Consider the following 24,199-nt stretch of genomic DNA (forward strand, 5'->3'; position numbering starts at 1 on the left):
ATGATGTATGCATCGTATGTGTGTATTATGTATATACTGTATATATTGTTAGGGTTTGTGTTTGTTTCCTCCTAGTGTGACTTTTCCGTGATTGCCCAATGATTGGACCTGTTGTACCTGCTCCAAGTGTATCCTCCAATCTGCATCCCCCTGTGTCACCCACTTGTTCCTCGTTGTCTCATTACCCCGTGTCTGTGTCTATATAAGCTCCCCCGTTTTTGTTGAGTCTTGTCGCGACTTTGTCGAAGTTCACGTCAGCATCTTTTCTCGTCTATAGTAGTAGTATATATCATATGAATGTTTATATATACACTATATTTAGAATGTCCAGTGGGGCAAATAAGTATTTAGTCAACCACCAATTGTGCAAGTTCTCGTACTTGAAAAGATTAGAGAGGCCTGTAATTGCCAACATGGGTAAAGCTCAACCATGAGGGACAGAATGTGGAAAAAAAAAAACAGAAAATCACATTGTTTAAAGAACTTATTTCCAAACATAGAGTGGAAAATAAGTATTTGGTCACCTACAAACAAGCAAGATTTCTGGCTGTCAAAGAGGTCTAACTTCTTCTAACGAGGTCTAACGAGGCTCCACTCGTTGCCTGTATTAATGGCACCTGTTTTAACTCATTATCGGTATAAAAGACACCTGTCCACAATCTCAGTCAGTCACACTCCAAACTCCACTATGGCCAAGACCAAAGAGCTGTCGAAGGACACCAGAGACAAAATTGTAGACCTGCACCAGGCTGGGAAGACTGAATCTGCAATAAGTAAAACGCTTGGTGTAAAGAAATCAACTGTGGGAGCAATTATTAGAAAATGGAAGACATACAAGACCACTGATAATCTCCCTCGATCTGGGGCTCCATGCAAGATCTCACGCCGTGGCGTCAAAATGATAACAAGAACGGTGAGGAAAAATCCGTGCTGGGACCACAATAACAAAGTCTACTATCAGTAACACAATGCGCCGCCAGGGACTCAAATCCTGCACTGCCAGACGTGTCTCCCTGCTTAAGTCAGTACACGTCCAGGCCAATCTGCAATTCGCTTGAGAGCATTTGGATGATCCAGAAGAGGACTGGGAGAATGTGTTATGGTCAGATTAAACCAAAATAGAACTTTTTGGTAGAAACACAGGTTCTCGTGTTTGGAGGAGAAAGAATACTGAATTGCATCCGAAGAACACCATACCCACTGTGAAGCATGGGGGTGGAAACATCATGCTTTGGGGCTGTTTTTCTGCAGAGGGACCAGGACGACTGATTTGTGTAAAGGAAAGAATGAATGGGGCCATGTATCGAGAGATTTTGAGTGAAAATCTCCTTCCATCAGCAAGGGCATTGAAGATAAGATGTGGCTGGGTCTTTCAGCATGACAATGATCCCAAACACACAGCCAGGGCAACAAAGGAGTGGCTTCATAAGAAGCATTTCAAGGTCCTGGAGATCTCCACCCCGTAGAAAATCTGTGGAGGGAGTTGAAAGTCTGTGTTGCCCAACGACAGCCCCAAAACATCACTGCTCTAGCGGAGATCTGCATGGAGGAATAAACCAAAATACCAGCAACAGTGTGTGAAAAGCTTGTGAAGAGTTACAGAAAACGTTTGGCCTCTGGTATTGCCAACAAAGGCTACATAACAAAGTATTGAGATGAACTTTTGGTATTGACCAAATACTTATTTTCCACCATGATTTGCAAATAAATTCTTTAAAATTTAAACAATGGGATTTTCAGTTTTTTTTTTTTTCCACATTCTGTCTCTCATTGTTGAGGTTTGCCCATGTTGACAATTACAGGCCTCTCTAATATTTTCAAGTGGGAGAACTTGCACAAGTAGTGGTTGACTAAAGACTTATTTGCCCCACTGTATGTATAGTATGTATTGTATCTACCGACCCTACTCTACCCTACACTACCATATACTGTATAGTATGTATATATGTACTATATATAGTATGTATGTATTGTATGTATATCTACTGACCCTACCCTACATAGTATGTATGTATAGTATGTATATCTACCGATCCTACCCTACCGTACCCTACCCTACTATGTATGTACTGTATATCTACCTACCCTACCCTATCCTACCCTATCATACACTGTATAGTATGTATGTATAGTATGTATATCTACCTACCCTACCCTACCCTATATAGTATGTATGTATAGTATGTATATCTACCTACCCTACCCGACCATATACTGTATAGTATGTATGTATAGTACTTTTATCTACTGACCCTACTCTACCCTACACTACCATATACTGTATAGTATGTATATATGTACTATATATAGTATGTATGTATTGTATGTATATCTACTGACCCTACCCTACATAGTATGTATGTATAGTATGTATATCTACCGATCCTACCCTACCGTACCCTACCCTACTATGTATGTACTGTATATCTACCTACCCTACCCTATCCTACCCTATCATACACTGTATAGTATGTATGTATAGTATGTATATCTACCTACCCTACCCTACCCTATATAGTATGTATGTATAGTATGTATATCTACCTACCCTACCCGACCATATACTGTATAGTATGTATGTATAGTACTTTTATCTACTGACCCTACTCTACCCTACACTACCATATACTGTATAGTATGTATATATGTACTATATATAGTATGTATGTATTGTATGTATATCTACTGACCCTACCCTACATAGTATGTATGTATAGTATGTATATCTACCGATCCTACCCTACCGTACCCTACCCTACTATGTATGTACTGTATATCTACCTACCCTACCCTATCCTACCCTACCATACACTGTATAGTATGTATGTATAGTATGTATATCTACCTACCCTACCCTACCCTATATAGTATGTATGTATAGTATGTATATCTACCTACCCTACCCGACCATATACTGTATAGTATGTATGTATAGTACTTTTATCTACTGACCCTACCCTACCATGTATGTATATCTACCTTACCCCCCCACTCTACCCTACCATATAATGTATAGTATGTATATATACCTACCCTACCCTACCATATATAGTATGTATGTATAGTATGTATATCTACCTACCCTACCCTACCCTACCCTACCCTACCCTACCATACCATATACGTATAGTATGTATGTATAGTATGTATATCTACCTACCCTACCATACCCTACAATACCATACCATACAAAACAAGCAGACCTTTGACCTCATGAGCCCAAAATTTAAATCACCGCTTTCGTTTCACATTACAACCACAACTGGCAGTTTTTCTTTTTTATGATGAAATTAACATAAACTAGCAAATTTGTACATCCCTGAATTTGCTATTGACTTTAATAAAAACATGCAAACCTCTGTCACCTTTGACTTGTTGACCTCAAACTTTAAATCACTGCCTTTGGTTCAAATTACAACCACGATAAGATTTAATCTGCAAATTTGATAATCCCTTTATTCGTCCTTAAATTATCTTGAGTTATCTTTAACCGATACACAGAACTGAATATATTAATCTCCCGTGTAAATGCTCTTGTACTGCATTTGGTACACAACTCATTGTTAGCTAATAGCGACCGCAATGAAAGCCTGTACATTGACGGGAAATCTGAACAACCACAAAAGGGGATTAATGGGAGTACAAAATGAACATTTTAGGGCCCGCCCACCACCACTAGGTCTGCCAACGTGTTGTGTGATGAGCTCCAGAATGTTAATGTGTGATTAGACAAGGAGATGGAGAGGAGGGGAGGAGAAGAGGAGTGGGGGGGTGAAGGCGGAACAAACCGGTGTGCGCGGCTACATGCTGTAAACCGCTCGCCCGCACTGCAGATTAACTATTAGCCTGCCGCGAGATGCTTCCAGACAAGGTGGGTGAATTTCATCTATTTGCCTCTCACAGATGCGTTTTGATTCATGAAGCCGAGACCGGATGAGATGTTTTTAGTCATCTTTGGTGGAGCGCGCGCAGGAACGGGCAGCTCCGCACAAAGGAAGAGATTATATGTATACAGATGCTTGATGTACTTTTCTTTAACAGCTGCATTGCTATGTGCGGCTCCACTTCCAGAACTGGAGAGGAGATGGATGCGCACCAGTCTTGTCGTTAGCTAAATAGGATATGAAATTTTGGGTGAAATTGTGTGGGGATAGTTTGGGCTTCCATGGGTTACTTCCTGGAGATTTGTTGGTCACTTCCTATTTATCTGAGGGGCACTTCCTTGTGAAGTCGTTGGGCGCCTTTGACGGAGCTAGACGTCCATTTCGTTTGGTGGGAGGGGCGAATGAAGATGGAGTTTTCAGTTTTGGTGGTGTTTATTTGCGATTTTCCGCAGTTTTGTATTTCTTATTTTTTGGGTTTTGTTTTTGTTGTGATCACCGTTCCTTCATTTTTTGGAGGAGGGGGGGTAATTTTAAGATTTATTTTTCACGTTTTTTTGTTTGTTTTGTTTTTGCGGGTTTTCATATTTTTAGGGTGTTTCTTTTCGTCTTTTTTTTTAGGATTTTTACTGTTATCTGTTTTTACTGTTAACTGTTTTTACTGTTTTACTTTTTTTACTTTTGCGGTTTGTCAAATTTTTTGCTGTGTTTGTGATTACATTTTTTTCTCTGTGTTTTTTTTTAAAATTTAATTAAATTTTTTTTTTTTAACATGTTTTGCGTTTGGTTTTGTTTTTTTGTTTTTTTTTTAAGATGTTTGGTTGTTTTTTTTCCATGTCTTCTTTTTTGTTTGTTTTTTTGCTGATTTTTTTCAGTTTTTTGTATGAGTTTTTTTGCTGGTTTTCATACAGTATTTTCAGGGTGATTTGTTATTTTTCTTTTTTCATGATTTTTTTTTTTTTTGTAGCTCCAACCGCATTTTTGTTTGTTTGTTTATTTGTTTTTTATTTTTCAGTGATCCCAGACACCCACTAGCCCCTATTTTGGTGTTCTGTGACTTTTTATTTTTGTTTTTTGTGTGATAATTTTTTTTTGTTTTGTTTTTTTGTTTGGGGGGCGGGGTAGACGGGTGGAGCACCTACTCATGCTCTGTCCTGATTCCCCTAGACATAGCATTCCCCCATTTTTTAAAGATGTCTGGGTTTTTTTTCTTGTTTTGTATTATTTTTGCAGGTTTGTTTTTTTTAGTTTTTTGTTTGTTTTTTTACAAGTTTTCATATATGTAGGTTGTTTGCTTTTCGTCTTTTTAGCTGTTTTTTTCCCCCTATTATTCAGGTTTTTAAAGTTGCGGTTTTTCAGCTTTTTTTTTTTTTTTTTCGTTTGTTGTAGGTTTTTTTCGGTGATTTATTATTATTATTTTTTTTTTTTTACTATTTGTTGCTTTTTGTTTTTCCTGTTCCCAAGGCACCCCCACACACTGTTTTTGGTGTTCTGTGCATTTTTTTTCGTGTTTTTTTTTTTAAAGATGTTTGGTTGTTTTTCATTTATTTTATTATTTTTTTCCATGTCTTCTTTTTTTGTTTTGTCTATAATTTTTTGGGCAGATTTTTTTCCCTGTTTTTTTGTATGGGATTTTTGCTGGTTTTCATATTTTCTGGGTTATTTGTTATTTTTCATTTTTCAGGACTTTTTATTTTGTAGCTCCAACCGCTGTATTTTTTGTTTTGTTTGTTTTTCCGTGATCCCAGACACTCCCCTAGCCCGTATTTTGGTGTATTGTGCACTTTATTTTTGTATTTTTTTGTGTGTGTTTTTATTTTATTTTTTTAACCCCCACCCCCCTATTTAAAAAAAATAATAATTAATTTTTCCTGTTTTGTTTTTTTGGGTAAACTTTTTATGGGGTTTTCCCGTTTTTTTTTTTTTTTTTTGTGTGTGTCTGTGTTTTTGCCGGTTTTTCATATTTTTAGGTGTTTTTTTTTTGTCTTTTTTTCCTACTTTGAGGATTTTTTTTTTTTTTTTTTTTTTTAGTAGCTCATCACTCCCCCTATTTTTCATGTGTTTTAACTTTTTGCGCTTTTTCAGATTTTGGCTGTTTGTGTTTTTATTTTTTTCCCCATTATTTTGCGGTGTTTTTTTGATGTTTGTGTTTGTATTTTTTTCCAAGTTACTTTGCAGTGTATTTTTTTTTTTTTTTTTTGTACGGTTTTCTGCATTTTGTTTTTCCATGATGCTAACCCTCTCACCCCCTATTTTTGGTGTTCTGTGCATTTTTTTTTTTTGGGGGGGGGGGCTTTTTATTATCATGATTATTATTTCATCAGTTTTTTACAGCGACCCTCCCCCGCCCTCCGTGTTGTTCAATTTTTTTTTCCTTTTTTGGGGGCGTTTTTTTGACCTGAGTTTTGCTGTTTATTTCCTTTTTTTCTTTTTTTTTAGTTTTTGCTATTTTCATGGTTTCAGCTTGCCGTGAGAGCAACGTAATATCGTTTTTGACGTCTTGCTCTGTACTTCAGAACGGTGTGGCTAACAGTTTAGCAAGCTTTTCATTGACTCTGACCTACCTACCTGAACGTCTGTTCCGTCAATATCCCAAAAATCAATCAGAAGTGACCCAAAATCAACAGGAAGTGACCTGTAAATGCCCCATAATTAACAGGAAGTGACACACAGTAGTTTTTAGACTAGGAGAGCAAAGCATCCCCACAAAATTTCTCTGTAGTTCTTACTGGCCCTCGCAGTTACGCCATCAACATGGATGTCCCAAGTTTCTCATCTGAAAGGCTTCCGCTGTGATCTCATTTCGCGAGAGGGGAGAAAAGTTGACGCGTAAAGGACATTAGCACGACCTCCAGAGTCTGCGGCAGTTTGAAAAATACATGAAGATCGTGTATGCGTGAACGCACATGCTCAGAAACGCTCCTCTCGTCCAGAATGTTAGCGTTTTAGCATGCGAAATGCTAATATATGTCGTTTCACTTCTGTGGTTCTATTTTCCTCTCTTGCAGGAAGACATCTTTTTACCAAGGACACATTCTGAACTAAGGCCAACATCAGAGTGGGAACCGGCAAAATGAAGAGATGCAAAGTGAAAAGGCAGAAAATTGTCTTTTTCTGAACATGGCAGAACTTTGAGATAAAGCAAGAACAGGACCGGATTTTTCCCATCTATGGCGACAGATTATCTTGTGGGCGTCCAGTCTTTTAAGTCGAGGCCCGACGGGTTGTAGCGCTTGTCGTTTCTTTCCCAGATGCAGAACATCTTGGACCAAAATTTAGACATGGCGACCGCTCTACTAGCCGGCGAGAAGCTGAAGGAGCTCATCCTGCCCGGTTCCTCGCAAGATGAACGGGGCGGCGCCTTGGCTAGCCTGATGGTGCAGCTCAAGCTGGAGCTGCCGTTTGATCGCGTGGTTACCATAGGAACGGTGATCATCCCGATCCTGTTGGTCACGCTCGTCTTTACCAGGAATTTTGCAGGTTGTACGCGCCAAACCGGTTTGGGTCAAGACATATTGTGAAGTTCTTGGTCTGGTCTTGGACCCATTTCTAAATCTAAATTCTAAGAATAGTTTTGCCATGCCATATTTGAGTAGATTTGAGAAACGCTACTCTTGGCTAGGCTAGTCGCTACATTTTTCCTATTTATTCTGGGTTAGGGTTTGCCGGCGTGTTCTATCAGGTGGTGTCTTTAAAGCCCCGTAAAAGGTTAAGTATTTGACATAGAGCGCCGCCCTCAACATGACTCGAAAGTGAGGATTTTTCCCCAGTCTTTTGTTTTGAGGTTGTGTTTTTCGTGTGAATTTTTGCGTTTTTAGTTCTTCATGTTTTGTGCATTTTTTGGGGGATATTTCAGATTTAAAATAAAAAAAAATTTTTTTTTTTTGCAATATTTTTGTGTTTTGTTCAGCATTGTTTTTTCAATTTTTTTGCAGGTTTTTTTTTTTGTGTGTGTGTGCATTTTTTCAGTTTTTTGCAATGTTTTTGAATTTTTTTTTAGTTTCTTTTCCTGTTTTTTTGTTTGTTGTTGTTTTCTGCATTTTGGGTGTTTTTTTTTTTGCTTTTTTAGATTTTGGTCTTTTGTGCGTCTTTTGCCGTTTTTCCCCAAAAATTTCTGTTTTTAGGTTAGGTTATGTAATTTTTTTTTGTGTGTGTGTGTTTTTTTTTCCCCAGATTTTTGCAGTGTTTAATTCACTTTTATTTGCGCCTTATTTTTTATTTTAAATTTTTTTTCACAATTTTGGAGGCCTTTTTTCAGTTTTTTGTCATGCTTTTTGCATTTTCGAACATTCGTTCACTGGCTGCCAACCCTCACACTTGAAACAGATTGGACGTCTACTAGTGACAAACTAATTTAAATTCAAGGCAGACCATTCAACGACCCACCAAAACGACCACCTGGGGCCCATGTTGGTCTTTTAATGTCATTTTTTCAGATTTATGTGTTTTTGCTTTTTCGTGTTTTGGGGTGGTTTTTCATATTTTTTGCGGTGTATGTTTTTTTTCGGGTTTTTTTCTGTTTTGTTTTGAATTGGGTGAATTTTTTGTCATTCAGATTTTTGCGTTTTTTTTATTTTTTTTAGTTGCGTCTTATTTTTTTCAATTTTATTTTGCATTTTTTGTGTTTTGGGTTATTTTTTTGCTTTTTCAGTCTCGTCTGTTTTTTGTTTTTTTTGTTTTTGTTTTAGTTTTTTTTGTTATTTTGTTTTGGATTGGGTTTCTGTGGTGAATTTTTGGTGTGTTTTTTAGTTTTTTGTCATTCTGATTTTTTTTTTTTTTTTTGCATTTTTTGTGTTTTGGGTTATTTTTTTGCTTTTTCAGTCTTTGGTGCATTTTTTGTGTCATTTTTTTGTTTTTAGTTTTTTCTGTTTTTGTGCTTTGGATTGGGTTTCTTTGGTGATTTTTTGCCGTTGACCGTGCTAGACGTCCAATCCAACGAAAGAACGTTTCATCGGCGCTGAAGCGTGACGGTTCACTAAGTATCGCTTGGTTTCTCTCCTCAGAGGAATCCATCTACTGCTACACTCCCCACAACTTCACCCGAGACCAGGCGCTTTACGCGAGAGGCTACTGCTGGACGGAGCTGCGCGACGCCGCGGTCGGCGTGGAGCCTCACCTCTGGCCTTCGCTCTTCGAGCACAAATTTCTACCTTACGCCCTGCTGGCCTTCGCCGGCATCATGTACATCCCCGCTCTGGGCTGGGAATTCCTAGCCTCCACCCGCCTGACCTCGGAGCTGAATTTCCTGCTCCAAGAGATCGATAACTGCTACCACCGAGCCGCCGAGGGCCGGGCGCCTAAAATCGAGAAGCAGATCCAATCCAAAGGACCCGGCATCACCGAGCGAGAGCGGAGAGAAATCATCGAGAACGCGGAGAAAGAGAAGAGCCCCGAGCAAAATCTTTTCGAGAAGTACTTAGAAAGACGAGGTCAGAGTAACTTTTTAGCTAAAATATACCTGGCGCGCCACTTAGCCATCATCTGCCTCAGTTCCATCCCTATTTCTTACCTGAGCGCTTACTACGCCCGGCAAAGACAGAACGAATTCACCTGCGCTCTGGGCGAGCCGCCGGATATTAGCAGCTATTCCGAGTTGAAGATTCGGGTGAATTGTAAGCTCCCCGCTGTTCAGCTGCAGCGAATCATGGCGGCGGTGGATATCGCTCTTCTCTGCACCATGAATCTGATTATCCTGCTTAATTTGCTGCATTTATTCGTGGTGCGCAAGTCCAACTTTGTATTCGACAAGTTGCACAAAGTGGGGATTAAGACGCGGAGGCGTTGGCAGAAGTCCCAGTTTTGCGATATTAACATCTTGGCCATGTTTTGCAATGAAAACAGAGACCACATCAAGTCCCTCAACAGGCTGGATTTCATCACCAACGAGAGCGACCTCATGTACGATAACGTGGTCCGGCAGCTCTTGGCCGCGCTGGCGCAGTCCAATCACGACGCCACGCCCACCGTGAGGGACTCCGGGATACAAACTATTGATCCCAACACGGATCCGTCCGATCTGGGAGTCGGGGATATGCCCACCGAGCCGTTGGTGATCAAGCGACCGCGCAAGAAGATTAAATGGATTCCGACTTCTAATCCTCTTCCGCAGTCTTTTAAAGTAAGTTTGGATGAACAGGAAGTCAATCCAAACGAGAAAATAAAATTTGTGGGGGAATTTTGCTATGATGGTCGGAATATCGGGTCACTTCCTGTTCATTTTGAGTTACTTCCTGTTGATTTTGAGGTATTCCGGGGTCACTTCCTGTTGATTTTGAGGCATTCCATGGTCATTTCCTATTGATTTTGGAGCATTTTAAAGTCACTTCCTGTTCATGTTGGCGCATCTTGGACTTCCTGTAGCTATCAGGTCACTTCCTGTTCATATTGTGTTACTTCCTGTTGATTTTGAGGTATTCCAAGGTCACTTCCTGTTGATTTTGGAGCATTTCAAAGTCACTTCCTGTTCATATTGTGTTACTTCCTGTTCATTTTGGCGCATATTGGACTTCCTGTAGATATCAGGTCACTTCCTGTTGATTTTGGAGCATTTCAGGGAGACTTCCTGTTGATTTTGGGCCATTCCAGGGTCATTTCCTGTTGATTTTGGAGCATTTTATAGTCACTTCCTGTTCATTTTGGCGTATCTTGGACTTCCTGTACATATCAGGTCATTTCCTGTTCATATTGGGTCACTTCTTGTTGATTTTGGGCCAATCCAGGGTCACTTCGTGTTGATTTTGGAGCATTTCAGGATCACTTCCTGTTCATATTGGGTCGCTTCCTGTTCATTTTGGCGCATCTTGGGACTTCCTGTAGATATCGGGTCACTTCCTATTCATATTGGGTCACTTCTTGTTGATTTTGAGGCATTCCAAGGTCACTTCCTGTTGATTTTGGGCCATTCAAGGGTCATTTCCTTTTGATTTTGGAGCATTTTAAAGTCACTTCCTGTTCATTTTGGCGCATCTTGGACTTCCTGTAGAAATCGGGTCACTTCCTGTTCATATTGGGTCACTTCCTGTTGATTTTGAGGCATTCCAAGGTCACTTCCTATTGATTTTGGGTCATTCCAGGGTCACTTCCTGGTGATTATGGAGCATTTCAAAGTCACTTCCTGTTCATATTGTGTCACTTCTTGTTCATTTTGGCGCATATTGGACTTCCTGTAGATATCAGGTCATTTCCTGTTGATTTGGGGGCATTTCAGGGTCACTTCGTGTTGATTTTGGAGCATTTCAGGGACACTTCCTGTTGATTTTGGACCAATCCAGGGTGACTTCCTGTTGGTTTTGTAGCATTCCAGGGTCATTTCCTGTTGATTTTGGGGCATTTTAAAGTCACTTCCTGTTCATTTTGGGCCATCTTTGACTTCCCGTAGATATCAGTTCACTTCCTGTTTATATTGTGTTACTTCCTGTTGATTTTGAGGTATTCCAAGGTCACTTCCTGTTGATTTTTCGAGCCTTTCAAAGTCACTTCCTGTTCGTGTTGGGTCAGTTCCTGTCCATTTTGGCACATCTTGGACTTCCTGTAGATATCTGGTCACTTCCTTTTCATTTTGGGTCACTTCCTGTTGATTTGGGGGCATTTCAGGGACACTTCCTGTTGAATTTATGTCATTCCAGGGTCACTTGCTGTTGATTTTGGAGCATTTCAGGGTCACTTCCTGTTCATATTGGGTGGCTTCCTGTTCATTTTGGCGCATCTTGGACTTCCTGTAGATATCGGGTCACTTCCTATTCATATCGGGTCACTTCTTGTTGATTTTGAGGCATTCCAAGGTCACTTCCTGTTGATTTGGGGCCATTCAAGGGTCATTTTCTGTTGATTTTGGAGCATTTTGAAGTCACTTCCTGTTCATTTTGGCGCATCTTGGGACTTCCTGTAGATATCGGGTCACTTCCTATTCATATTGGGTCACTTCTTGTTGATTTTGAGGCATTCCAAGGTCACTTCCTGTTGATTTTGGGCCATTCAAGGGTCATTTCCTTTTGATTTTGGAGCATTTTAAAGTCACTTCCTGTTCATTTTGGCGCATCTTGGACTTCCTGTAGAAATCGGGTCACTTTCTGTTCATATTGGGTCACTTCCTGTTGATTTTGAGGCATTCCAAGGTCACTTCCTATTGATTTTGGGTCATTCCAGGGTCACTTCCTGGTGATTATGGAGCATTTCAAAGTCACTTCCTGTTCATATTGTGTCACTTCTTGTTCATTTTGGCGCATATTGGACTTCCTGTAGATATCAGGTCATTTCCTGTTGATTTGGGGGCATTTCAGGGTCACTTCTTGTTGATTTGGGGGCGTTTCAGGGACACTTCCTGTTGATTTTGGGCCAATCCAGGGTGACCTCCTGTTGATTTTGTAGCATTCCAGGGTCACTTCCTGTTGATTTTGGGCCATTCCAGGGTCATTTCCTGTTGATTTTGGAGCATTTTAAAGTCACTTCCTGTTCACTTTGCCACATCTTGGACTTCCTGTAGATATAAGGTCACTTCCTGTTCATATTGGGTCATTTCCTGTTTATTTTGAGGCTTTCCAAGGTCACTTCCTGTTGATTTTAGAGCATTTCAAAGTCACTTCCTGTTCATGTTGGGTCACTTCCTGTCCATTTTGGCGCATCTTGGACTTCCTGTAGATATCTGGTCACTTCCTGTTCATATTGGGTCGATTCCTGTTCATTTTGGCGCATCTTGGACTTCCTGTAGATATCTGGTCACTTCCTGTTCATATTGAGTCGATTCCTGTTCATTTTGGCACATCTTGAAGTTCCTGTAGATATCGGATGACTTCCTTTTCTTATTGGGTCACTTCCTGTTGATTAGGGGGCATTTCAGGGTCACTTCCTGTTGATTTTGGGCCCTGTTCATATTGGGTCACTTCCTGTTAATTTTGGTGCATCTTAGACTTCCTGTTCATATTGGGTCACTTCCTGTTCATATTGGGTCACTTCCTGTTCATTTTGGCTAGACTTCCTGTTGATTTTGGAGATTTCAGGGTCATTTTCTGCTGATTTTGGAGCATTTTAAAATCACTTCCTGTTCATATTGGGTCACTTCCTGTTCATGTTGGTGCATCTTAAACTTCCTGTAGATTTTGGGTCACTTCCTGTTGATTTGGGGGCATTTCGGGGTCACTTCCTGTTGATTTGGGGGCATTTCGGGGTCACTTCCTGTTGATTTTGGAGCCTTTCAGGCACACTTCCTGTTGATTTTGTGCCATTCCAGGGTCACTTCCTGTTGACATTGTGTCCCTTTGGATGGAAATCTATAGGAGTGAATGTTTTTCTTTTGTGGTATTGAAATTAATGCTGACTAACGCTGGCCATGAGCGAAGGAACGGGTGTTTTGGGGAAGTTGTACATTTCATTTTTATTTTTAACTTTAGCAAAAACTATAGAAATTTTGTGACCCACAGAGTCCTGAATTTTTTTTTTTTTTTATGTAAAAATAATGTCATTTGGACAAAAGCAGGACAAGTAGCGTTTTGAAGAATTTAACTTAAATAGTTACTTTCACTTTAAAAAAAAAATAATAATAATAACACGAATGAATGAGTATTTTTGGGGTGTCTTGGTGTATGAACGGTGCCGGTGGGTCAAATGGTTTTGGCTGGGCAGCCATTGAGAAAACAAAACAACATCATACTTAATGTTTTGTTTTTTGTTTTGTTTTTCTGTAAAGGAACCTCTTACTCTGACACGTTTGGAAAATAACACCAAGCCTGAAAAACCCAAACCGCTCAGACGTAAGACAGTGGCAGATAGCTTCATCGCACCACTTCTGGATAGCAAGAGCACACAGTATCCTGCAACTAAAGGTATCTCAATTTTTTTCACATTTTTCAGTATAATAGTGTAAAAAAAAAAAAAAAATCTAACTCTTTGTGTTTGTTCACATGTTTCGTCTTCAAATATTTTATTGGGTTCGAGGTATTGAAACTGGCCGATTTAAGTCCACCTCTCGAAACTTTCAGGCCGCAAATCAAGCCATTGATTCTACTGGACGGAATTCCATCCATCCATCCATCCATCCATTATCTTCCGCTTGTTCCGGGGTCGGGTCGCGGGGGCAGCAGCTTTAACAGGGAAGCCCAGACTTCCCTCTCCCCAGCCACTTCAACCAGCTCCTCCGGCGGGATCCCAAGGCGTTCCCAGGCCAGCCGAGAGACATAGTCTCTCCAGCGTGTCCTGGGTCCTCCCTGGGGCCTCCCGCCGGTGGGACATGCCCGGAACACCTCTCCAGGGAGGCGTCCGGGAGGCATCCGAACCAGATGCCCGAGCCACCTCAGCTGGCTCCTCTCTACGCGGAGGAGTAGCGGCTCGACGCCGAGTCCCTCCTGGATGACCGAGCTTCTCACCCTATCTCTAAGGGAGAGCCCGGACACCCTGCGGAGGTAACTCATTTCGGCCGCTTGTATCCGGGATCTTGTGCTTTCGATCACGACCCAAAGCTCGTGACCATAGGTGAGGGTAGGAACGTAGATCGACTGGTAAATCGAGAGCTTTGCCTTTCGGCTCAGCTCCTTCTTCACCACTACGGACCGTTGCAGAGTCCGCATTACTGCAGACGCCGCACCGATTCGCCTGTCTATCTCCCGCTCCCTCCTACCGTCACTCGTGAACAAGCCCCCAAGATACTTGAACTCCTCCACTTGGGGCAGGATCTCATCCCCGACCCGGAGAGGGCACTCCACCCTTTTCCGACTGAGGACCGTGGTCTCGGATTTGGAGGTGCTGATCTTCATCCCAACCTCTTCACACTCAGCTGCGAACCGCTCCAGTGAGACGGAATTCCTTTGCGGAAATATTTCCAGACCGCCGCCATTTATCCTGGTTTGTTTTTCCTCCATATGAAAAAGCTGCCCCCGCATTGGTCAAGAGCGACTATTGGCCCGCTCGCATAGGTCTGGAGCAGGCCAATAGCGATAGTGTAAAATACTGGACCGGTAAATGGTATTGGCGCCCTCTTTGTTGGTACCGATACCATCATTTCGGGCCGGATTGCCGGATTGATATTTTGGCCCATTCCTCCATGCAGATCTCCTCTAGAGCAGTGATGTTTTGGGGCTGTCGTTGGGCAACACGGACTTTCAACCCCCTCTCCAGATTTTCTATGGGGTTGAGATCTGGAGACTGGCTAGGCCACTCCAGGACCTTGAAATGCTTCTTACGAAGCCACTCCTTTGTTGCCCTGGCTGTATGTTTGGGATCATTGTCAAGCTAAAAGACCCAGCCACGTCTCATCTTCAATGCCCTTGCTGATGGAAGGAGATTTTCACTCAAAATCTCTCGATACGTGGCCCCATTCATTCTTTCCTTTACACAGATCAGTCGTCCTGGTCCCTTTGCAGAAAAACAGTCCAAAAGCATGATATTTCCACTCTCATGCTTCACAGTGGGTATGGTGGAATTCAGTGTTCTTTTTCCTCCAAACAAAAGAACCTGTGTTTCTACCAAAAAGTTCTATTTTGGTTTCATCTGACCATAACACATTCTCCTCTTCTGGATCATCCAAATGCTCTCTAGCGAACAGCAGACTGGCCTGTACCTGTACTTTCTTCAGCAGGGGGACACGTCTGGCAGTGCAGGATTTGAGTCCCTGGCAGCGCATTGTGTTACTGATAGTAGCCTTTGTTACTGTGGTCCCAGCTCTCTGTAGGTCATTCACTAGGTGCCCTCGTGTGGTTCTGGGATTTTTGCTCCCCGTTCTTGTTATCATTTTGGCGCCACGGGGCGAGGAGGGAGTTGAAAGTCCGTGTTGCCCAACGACAGCCCCAAAACATCATTGCTCTAGAGGAGATCTGCATGGAGGAATGGGCCAAAATACCAGCAACAGTGTATGAAAAGCTTGTGAAGAGTTACAGAAAACGTTTGGCCTCCATTATTGCCAACAAAGGGTACATAACAAAGTATTGAGATGAACTTTTGGTATAGAACAAATACTTATTTTCCACCATGATTTGTGTTAATTATCGAGGGTTGATTGAATATTTGCTTGATTGATTGAATATTTGCTTGTGCTCATATATACCTAATACATACATAATACATATTGCCATATTTTTTCTTATTTGATATAACCAGTAAATGATTATTGCTTGCTATACTAGGCTGTAGTATAATGTTTAAGTGTTACAAAGTGTTAAAGAGGGTCAGGGTGACAACTGCCTTGCTTCATGGCCGCAACATTGCGTAACTAAACCTTCTAGGACATCTTCAGCATCTTACGTCTGGACTTTGGTCTAGACTTTCGAGGACAATCTTCCATTCGAGGACATCTTCCATGGCCGCAGCGTAGCATAACTGAAGTGTCTGGGTCATTCTGACCATTTTACCTAAGTGTCCTTGCTTACACACGTGTATTTAGTTAGTTCCACCTACATGCTCACACATAGCCAACCAAAATCACATGGGTTTTTCCAGCTTGCTTTCCCCCTCCCTTTAGGGCGGCAGCCTTCTGTGTTAGGACAAACCCCTAATAAAAAGAGCAAGGAGGGTTTTTCTTTAGATCAATTTTGGTGACTATACAGCGTAATCTAGCATTTCTCTGTCTAGTCCCTCCTTGCTCTCCTTGGCCAAGAAAACTGAGTGTCTTCTCTCCTTATTTTTGAGTAATTTTACAATGTCTACCTAAGGGTCTATTTTTGAACTTGACACCTGATGAGGCAATCTCTATACAAGACGGCAGACTACCTTAGGTTATGTCCACAGTCTCTGACAAAAGTCTTGTCACTTATCCATTTTGTAGAAACAATTGTTAATAACTAGGGCTGTCAATGGATTAAAAATTTGCGTCATCCAGAATGGAGCTGAGCGGAGCGCAGTGGACCCTGTGTGTTTCGGGGGTAACACTTTGGTCTTGGGAGGAATCTTGTCAGAGGTCAGGTTGCAGTTGATGTGGCAGTCTAGTGCACTGGGGTTCTTTTTATACACACCTGAGAGTTAATTGATCCATTATTGGTAGCAGGTGAAGTTCTAATCTGGGATTGTGTGCATCATTTGACAAGGCGACAAGATTTATGTCTTTGCAAAAATGGACTAAATGGGCTTTACCAAGCTGTTAACATCAGAACACTTTTCAACAATTTTGTTTGGCACCGAAATGTTATTCCAAATCCTGTTGGGATTAAAATTATCCATTTCTTGTAAGCAAATATTGATTACAACTAAATTAGAGGGTCACTTCAGGTCCATGTGTATGCAAGCGACAAGCCTTTTGTCAGGTACTGTAGCCTTAGTGTTGCTGTCTTGGAATAACTTTCTCTATCACTATCTCATGAGATTGGTTTTCTACTTGGAGAGATTAAAAGAGCTGTGTTTATCGTTAGAATAAAAGCCAGCGAGATCATTGAAATTCCAAATCCTTTCGTAAGAACACTCTTCCGATCAAATCAATGTCTTTGTGTAGATTTAAGCGGGATGGAGAAAAAGCACACTCGCAACTTCTCTCTGGATGTTCACCCGTACATGCTGACCATTCGGAAACCGAAGGTGGAGATCACAACCGCGGAGCCTCTACCCTCGGAGCACAACATGGATGCTGTATACCTCGAAGGCACACATACTATCGTTCATGTTTCTAGCGCATTGGCAGGTAAGCCTCTCCACATTGGAGAGAACAGTTCCTTCATGCTTAGGATGCGTTCAGACTTCAGGCTTATCTAATTCCAATGGGGCTCCTTCTCAAATCTGACATTTTTTTTTCCAGAGACGAAAGTTTGCTCTCCAGAATCTACCACCACTGCCTTTTCAACGGTGACCCTGCCCACCAGCACATACATCAACGGCGGAAGCCCCAACCCAGCCTCCAGTGAGGACCCCCTTAGTCCCAAACCTTCTCCTCCTCAAGTCACACAGGAGGAAAATGTCGAGTCTCAACCCCCGACCCTTACCCGAGCGCCGACGCACCAGCTGCTGAGCATTCATCATACTCTGTTTGAGGAAGAAGAGGATGAAGAAAACCGTCGAGACAGGTTGGCAGGACGTCCAGGGGAACTCATTGCTGCAGGGGAATGTTAAACCAAGTACAGAAATTCGAACGGATTTCCTCGACTTCAAACTGTTCTCGGCACACGTGACCACTTTGTCAATCATGTCTACTCATGAAGTCACACACTTCTATGTCGACTCGTTTAACCCTTTATAGGGCAACTGACTAGTTTTGGTAAATTGGTTGGCGTCCATATAGTTGGACATCACAGGTATCATCAGGATGCTAGTCAATTATAACTAGACCTCAGCTTAAGCGGCAGAGTTCAAAGCATCACCATATTTCTGACCTCTGTGACCTTTCACCCTTACTCTCATCACATCACCTACCCCGCAAATTTGACTTAAATAGGCTAATCCATTATCAAGTTATTGCCAAATTCTGTGTCTGAACTCTGTGACCTTTGACCCTTGCTCTGATCATATCGCCTACCCTGCAGGTTTGAGTTACATGAACTGATCCATTTTTAAATTATCGGCAACATCAGTTTCTTGCTTCTGTGACCTTTGACTCTTACTCTCATCATATCACACTGCAAATTTAAGTTAAATAGACTAATCCCTTATCAAGTTATCGTCAAATTCTGTTTCTGACCCCAGTGACCTTTGACCCTTGCTCTGATCATATCGCCTACCCTGCAGGTTTGAGTTACATGAACTAATCCATTTTTAAATGATCGGCAACATCAGTTTCTTGCTTCTGTGACCTTTGACTCTTACTCTCATCATATCACACTGCAAATTTAAGTTAAATAGACTAATTCCTTATCAAGTTATCGCCAAATTCTGTTTGTGACCCCAATGACCTTTGCCCCATCATATCACATATTCTGCAAATTTAAGTTTAATAGCATTCTTCCTTATCAAGTTATCACCAAATTGTTTCTAAGCTCTGTGACCTTTGACCCCTATTTTCATCTTATCACCTACCCTGCAAATTTGAGTTGGACTAATCCGCCATCGAAGTATCGACAAATTCTGTTTCTGACCCCTGTGACCTTTGACCCTTACTATTCTCATCATATCCCCTACTCTGCAAACTTGAGTTAACTTGATGACGGATTAGCCTATTTATCGCCAAATTCAGTTTCTGACCCCTCTGACCTTTGACCCTTACCTTCATCACATGACCTACCCTGTAAAGTTTAATAGGCTAATCCGTTATCACCAAATAATATATATATGTAAAATATAATCACCAAATTTTTTTATGAACTCTTTGACCTTTGACCTCATCACCCTACAATTTAATCCCCACTTCCAGACATATCCTGCCAGTCAGATCATTACCCCTTTATTCATTCTTGAGTTATCGTGAAATTATGTTTCTGACATGTATGACCTTTGACCTCTTGATCGTTGTATACATCATAGCAGTTAACTCATTACGAGCCATCGGCAATGATAGACGTCTGATTCATTTACAATAAGAGGACTGGCTAATATTTTAGTGCCATTGACTGGCAAAGTCAACATGGATTGGACATCTATCACCGTCAATGGCAGCCAAAGAGTTTCTTTCAAGGTAGTATTATGGTGCCTGTTATGCCCCCTGCGACAACCCAGGAAAATAGTCAACATTCATTTAACAAGTTTGATTGTAACTACAGTTGTCCGTTAATGACTTTTTAACCAATAACCGATGTCCCGATATTGTCCAACCCCAAAAATCCGTTACTAATATCAAACCGATACCGATATCTGCGGTCGTAGCCTTAACATATTATAGCTAATTGTATTGTGATGCCCACTCGATGCTTTGATCAGGATAATGCTCATGTCACAAATCCAAAGCATCTTAGTTTGGATGCATCTAAGAGAAGAAGCATAACTGCTGAGCTGAGCTGTGACCAGCCCTTGTACAAAGGCTTCTACATTCACTTTGAAGACAATGTGCATATTGGCCAAAAAAACGATCATGAAAAACCAATGTGAATATCACCCGATATCATTTTAACATGCTTTTATCGGTCGGACAACTCTAATCGTATCGCGTTATCACAAAATTCCTTATCTGACCTCTGTGACCTTTGACCTCATTACCCCAAATTTAATAATCTCTTCTGTTTTATAATACAAATATATCCTAAAAGTTTCATAACAACCCTTTCATTCATTTTTGAGTTACCTTGAACACAGAGAAAAACATACAAACCTCTGTGACCTTTGACCTCACTACCCCAAATGAATCACCTCTCCATTACTATTTTTTTTTTTCAATTTCATAGTATTTAACCCCTTACCTGCCATTGACTTCCATGTCATTTAAACTGGCTAAATTGGCTAATGTCTCAGTGCAATTGACAGCACTAGACGTCCAAGTCAAAATGGATTGGACGTCTCACGCCGTCACTGGCAGCCTAAGCGTTCAACAAGTGCCCTATAAAGGGTTATGTGCGATAGAACTGCGGTATTGACTGACAGAATCCTGTAGGTGGGGATATTGAGCAGAACACAACAGTAGGAAACGATGTCGCATTCATATCTCAGGATGACCGTGTACAATTCATCACCCACCAATGAAACCAGCAGCGATGAAATTCAACAGGGTGCTACAGCGCAAACGGTTAGAATGATGGGATGAATGACTAACCGGTGAGTGATCTTTACGGAAAATGTTCAAACCATATATCGCTTTGTCCCTTTATTACAATAGCCAAGTAGACAGGTAGTTCACGCAATACGGTCTGCGATCCGCACAAGTAATATGCAAAAGATCACAATGTTTGTGGCAATAATGTATGCGCTTACTACATCGTACCACACCGTAGGATTTGCAGTACACATGCTTAGGCGCTGTATATCATGTGTTTGTCACGTGTTTGAGGTGTAAAATGTATCACGGCTTTGTTATTGACATTTTTGTACGACCAATGATCACAGTTGAGAAGTACGTACGAAGTATACTTGAATGCAGAGGTGGGTAGATTGGCCAAAAATTACTCTGGTAAGAGGAGCGGTAGTGCAAAATAATATTGAATGTAGTCATCCAAAAAAATGTACATAGTACCAGCAAAAAAGTATTCGGTGAACAGAAAACTCAAGTCATGAGTAACGTTATGTGTAACTGCTGACAATGTCTGATATTGTTTTTTAACATCCATCCATCATCCAGAGGCGTCACGTCCCATTAGGCAAACCAGGCAATTGCCTAGGGCCCTCAGCCAGCAGGGGGCCCCAGAGGGCCAACAGATTTAGCACACGCAGCTTTACTGCACTGTCGCAGCGACAAGTGTAGGGAGTTTTTCAATACCATGGAATTCGTCAAAACCTTTCTTTTATCCCAGGCAATAGTAGGTGGTTTTATTTACCTGACATGTTTCTGCGAGCACTTCCGCCTTCGTCAGAGGGTCACTATCAGCTGATGGATGAAGGCGTGACCAGTGTTGTTAATCTTACTGAAAAAAAGTAAAATAATTATAGGTACAAACTACTTCTCCCAAAAAGTAATCGCGTTAGTAACTCAATTACCTGAATGTAAGAGTAATTAGTTACTGAGCAGAGTAATTGGTGATAATTACTTTTTTTTTTCCCTCAAAAAAAAAAAAAAAAAAAAAAAAAAAACATTGGCCACACTATGTGAAGTTTTTTGCGAAGGTTTTTGGTACAATTGGCCCGAACCAACTGTTAAAAATTGTTAAAATTGCTCCCATTATTGCATTAGTTCCCATCTCTCTACTTTCGACATATGAAAGTTTTAAAACTGTTTCATCATTTAAAGATAGATTCAAGTCAAGATTTTGCCAATTTAGAAGTATTTTAGATAAAAACGTTACTTAGGTTCGCTAGGAAGGTTCTCTACAACAGAGCCGTCCTAAAAAGTCTACTGCTTTAAGATGGCGGCTGTCTACTAACGCATTTAGTGCCATTTGGGGGCCCTAAGCAAAATAATGCAAAGGGGCCCATTTTTTTGGCCCACCATTTCGTCACAGTCTACTGTAAAACCCATACATGCAATCCAACCCATACGTCCATATTTTGTATATTAATCAGATTTTGTTGCACTGCATACTTCAAAATTCTCACCCCAAATGATTGTCAGTACTGACAGTTTTCTAAAAGAGGACAGAAAAAGTTAAGGAAGATCTTTTATTTTTTTAAGCTTGTAATCAAGTATCAAAACTCACAAAAGTCAAATAAAGCAAACTGTAGTAAACAAAATAGAATATAAATTAAACAATTGCTAGATTGGGGGGCCCCTAGTGGTCAGGGGCCCTAAGCAGCTGCATAGTTTGCGTATAGGCTGGGCCGGCCCTGCATGACTGTCAATTTGCATCTAGTTATATCTATATACAGTACATGTGATATCTACCATGTCTACCATATCTACCATAACATGCGGGCGTAGTTTGTAGGCTATCGGCTACAACATGTATTATTGGAGCTACCTAGCATCGCGTTTGCTCGGCGTCTCAACTTTCTTGCCTCCTCCCCGCTCCTGCTCTGCTCTGTCGTCTCGGTGAGTCCGTCTCCCTCAGACTTTCGACCAATATAGTAACACATAGTAACGCATGCCTTTCGGTCCTCAGTAACGGTAACGGCATTGCCAAGATGAGAAAAGTAATTAATTAGATTACCCACTACTGAAAAAAATAACGCCGTTATATTGCAACGCTGTTATTAACAACACTGGGCGTGACTCACCTGTCAGAATGGCAGGCGAGTCACGCCCTCTGCTGCCCATTCACTCTTCCAAGATGCTGTTCCAGGTCGTAGAGAGCATGTATGCCCCCTCGTCCCTGTTGATGGTCCTCGGGCCCCGCTTGCGGATCTCAATGGCCTCCCTGATCCAGCGCTGATGTTTGTTTTCTTCGGTGCGGATGACTCTGGCCTTTTCCCAGTCCATGATGCGGTTTTCCCTTTTGCAGTGATCAATGATGGCTGATTTGTGATGTTCTTGTTGTGATTGTTCTTTTATTATATGGATATTGGTCCACCCAAAGGACAAAATCCGTCCAGAAAACAAATGCAAGTCAATATATGAAATTCCATGCAAATCATGCAATAAATCATACATCGGGGAGACAGGGAGGAGCTTCATTACAAGAAAAACAGAACACAAGAAGGAATGTGAAAAGGAGACAACAATGAGACAAACAAGGGCAATAAACTGCGTGGACAGCAGTTTTATCAGGGAAGCCCAGACTTCTTTCTCCCTGGAGTCTCTCCGGCGTGTCCTGGCCTCCCGCTAGTGGGACATGCCCGGAACACCTCTCCAGGGAGGCGTCCAGGAGGCATCCGAACCAAATGCCCGAGACACCTCAACTGCCTTCACTCAACGCGGAGGAGTAGCGGCTTGACACCTAGTCCCTCCTGGATGCCTGAGCTTCTGACCCTATCTCTAAGGGACAGCCCGGACACCCTGCGGAGGAAACCCATTTCGGCCGCTTCTATCCAGGATCTTGTTCTTTCGGCCACGATCCACCACTTGTGACCATTGGTGAGGGTAGGAACATAGATCACCTGGTAAATTGGCTCAACTCTTTCTTCACAACTACAGATCGTTGCAGAGTCCGCATCACTGCAGACGTTGCACTGATCCAGCTGTCGAACTCCCGCTCCCTCCTACTCTCACTCGAGAACAAGACCACAAGATACTTGAACTCCTCCACTTGGGGCAGAATCTCATCCCCGACCCGGAGCGGGCACGCCTTTTCTGGCTGAGGACCATGGTCTCAGATGTGGACATGCAGCACTTTTGGACTTTTTGGGTAGTTACAGTGGGGCAAATAAGCATTTAGTCAACCACCAATTGTGCAAGTTCTCCTACTTGAAAAGATTAGAGAGGCCTGTAATTGTCCACATGGGTAAACCTCAACCATGAGAGACAGAATGTGGGGGGGGGGGGGGGGGGGAACAGAAAATCACATTGTTTGATTTTTAAAGAATTTATTTCCAAATTACAGTGGAAAATAAGTATTTGGTCACCTAAAAACAAGTAAGATTTCTGGCTGTCAAAGAGGTCTAACTTCTTCTAACCAGGTCTAATGAGGTTCCACTCGTTACCTGTATTAATGAAAAGACACCTGTCCACAACTTCAGTCAGTCACACTCCAAACTCCACTATAGCCAAGACCAAAGAGCTGTCGAAGGACACCAGAGACAAAATTGTAGACCTGCACCAGGCTGGGAAGACTGAATCTGCAATAGGTAAAACGCTTGGTGTAACGAAATCAACTGTGGGAGCAATTATTAGAAAACGGAAGACATACAAGACCACTGATAATCTCCCTCGATCTGGGGCTCCATGCAAGATCTCACCCCGTGGCGTCAAAATGATAACAAGAACGGTGAGCAAAAATCCCAGAACCCCACGGGGGGACCTAGTG

At 41.7% G+C, this 24,199-nt stretch overlaps 1 protein-coding gene across 2 annotated transcripts; it reads left to right on the top strand.

Annotated features, from left to right (window-relative positions):
• Positions 1 to 3,779: 3,779 nt before the first annotated feature.
• On the top strand, positions 3,780 to 21,421 carry panx2 (pannexin 2). Of its 2 annotated transcripts, XM_057837931.1 has the most exons (6): positions 3,780 to 3,871; positions 6,890 to 7,361; positions 8,885 to 9,999; positions 13,564 to 13,699; positions 17,290 to 17,475; positions 17,590 to 21,421. In XM_057837931.1, exons 2-6 carry the CDS (start codon positions 7,133 to 7,135, stop codon positions 17,898 to 17,900), a joined length of 1,977 nt encoding a protein of 658 aa, XP_057693914.1. In that variant the 5' UTR covers positions 3,780 to 3,871; positions 6,890 to 7,132; the 3' UTR covers positions 17,901 to 21,421. The 2 variants fall into 2 exon arrangements, with proteins under 2 accessions (XP_057693914.1, XP_057693915.1); XM_057837932.1 differs by lacking the exon at positions 3,780 to 3,871 and having other exon boundaries at positions 6,439 to 7,361.
• Positions 21,422 to 24,199: the final 2,778 nt, after the last annotated feature.

This window comes from Corythoichthys intestinalis, chromosome 5 (genome assembly GCF_030265065.1).
Source record: "Corythoichthys intestinalis isolate RoL2023-P3 chromosome 5, ASM3026506v1, whole genome shotgun sequence".
NCBI lineage: Eukaryota > Metazoa > Chordata > Actinopteri > Syngnathiformes > Syngnathidae > Corythoichthys > Corythoichthys intestinalis.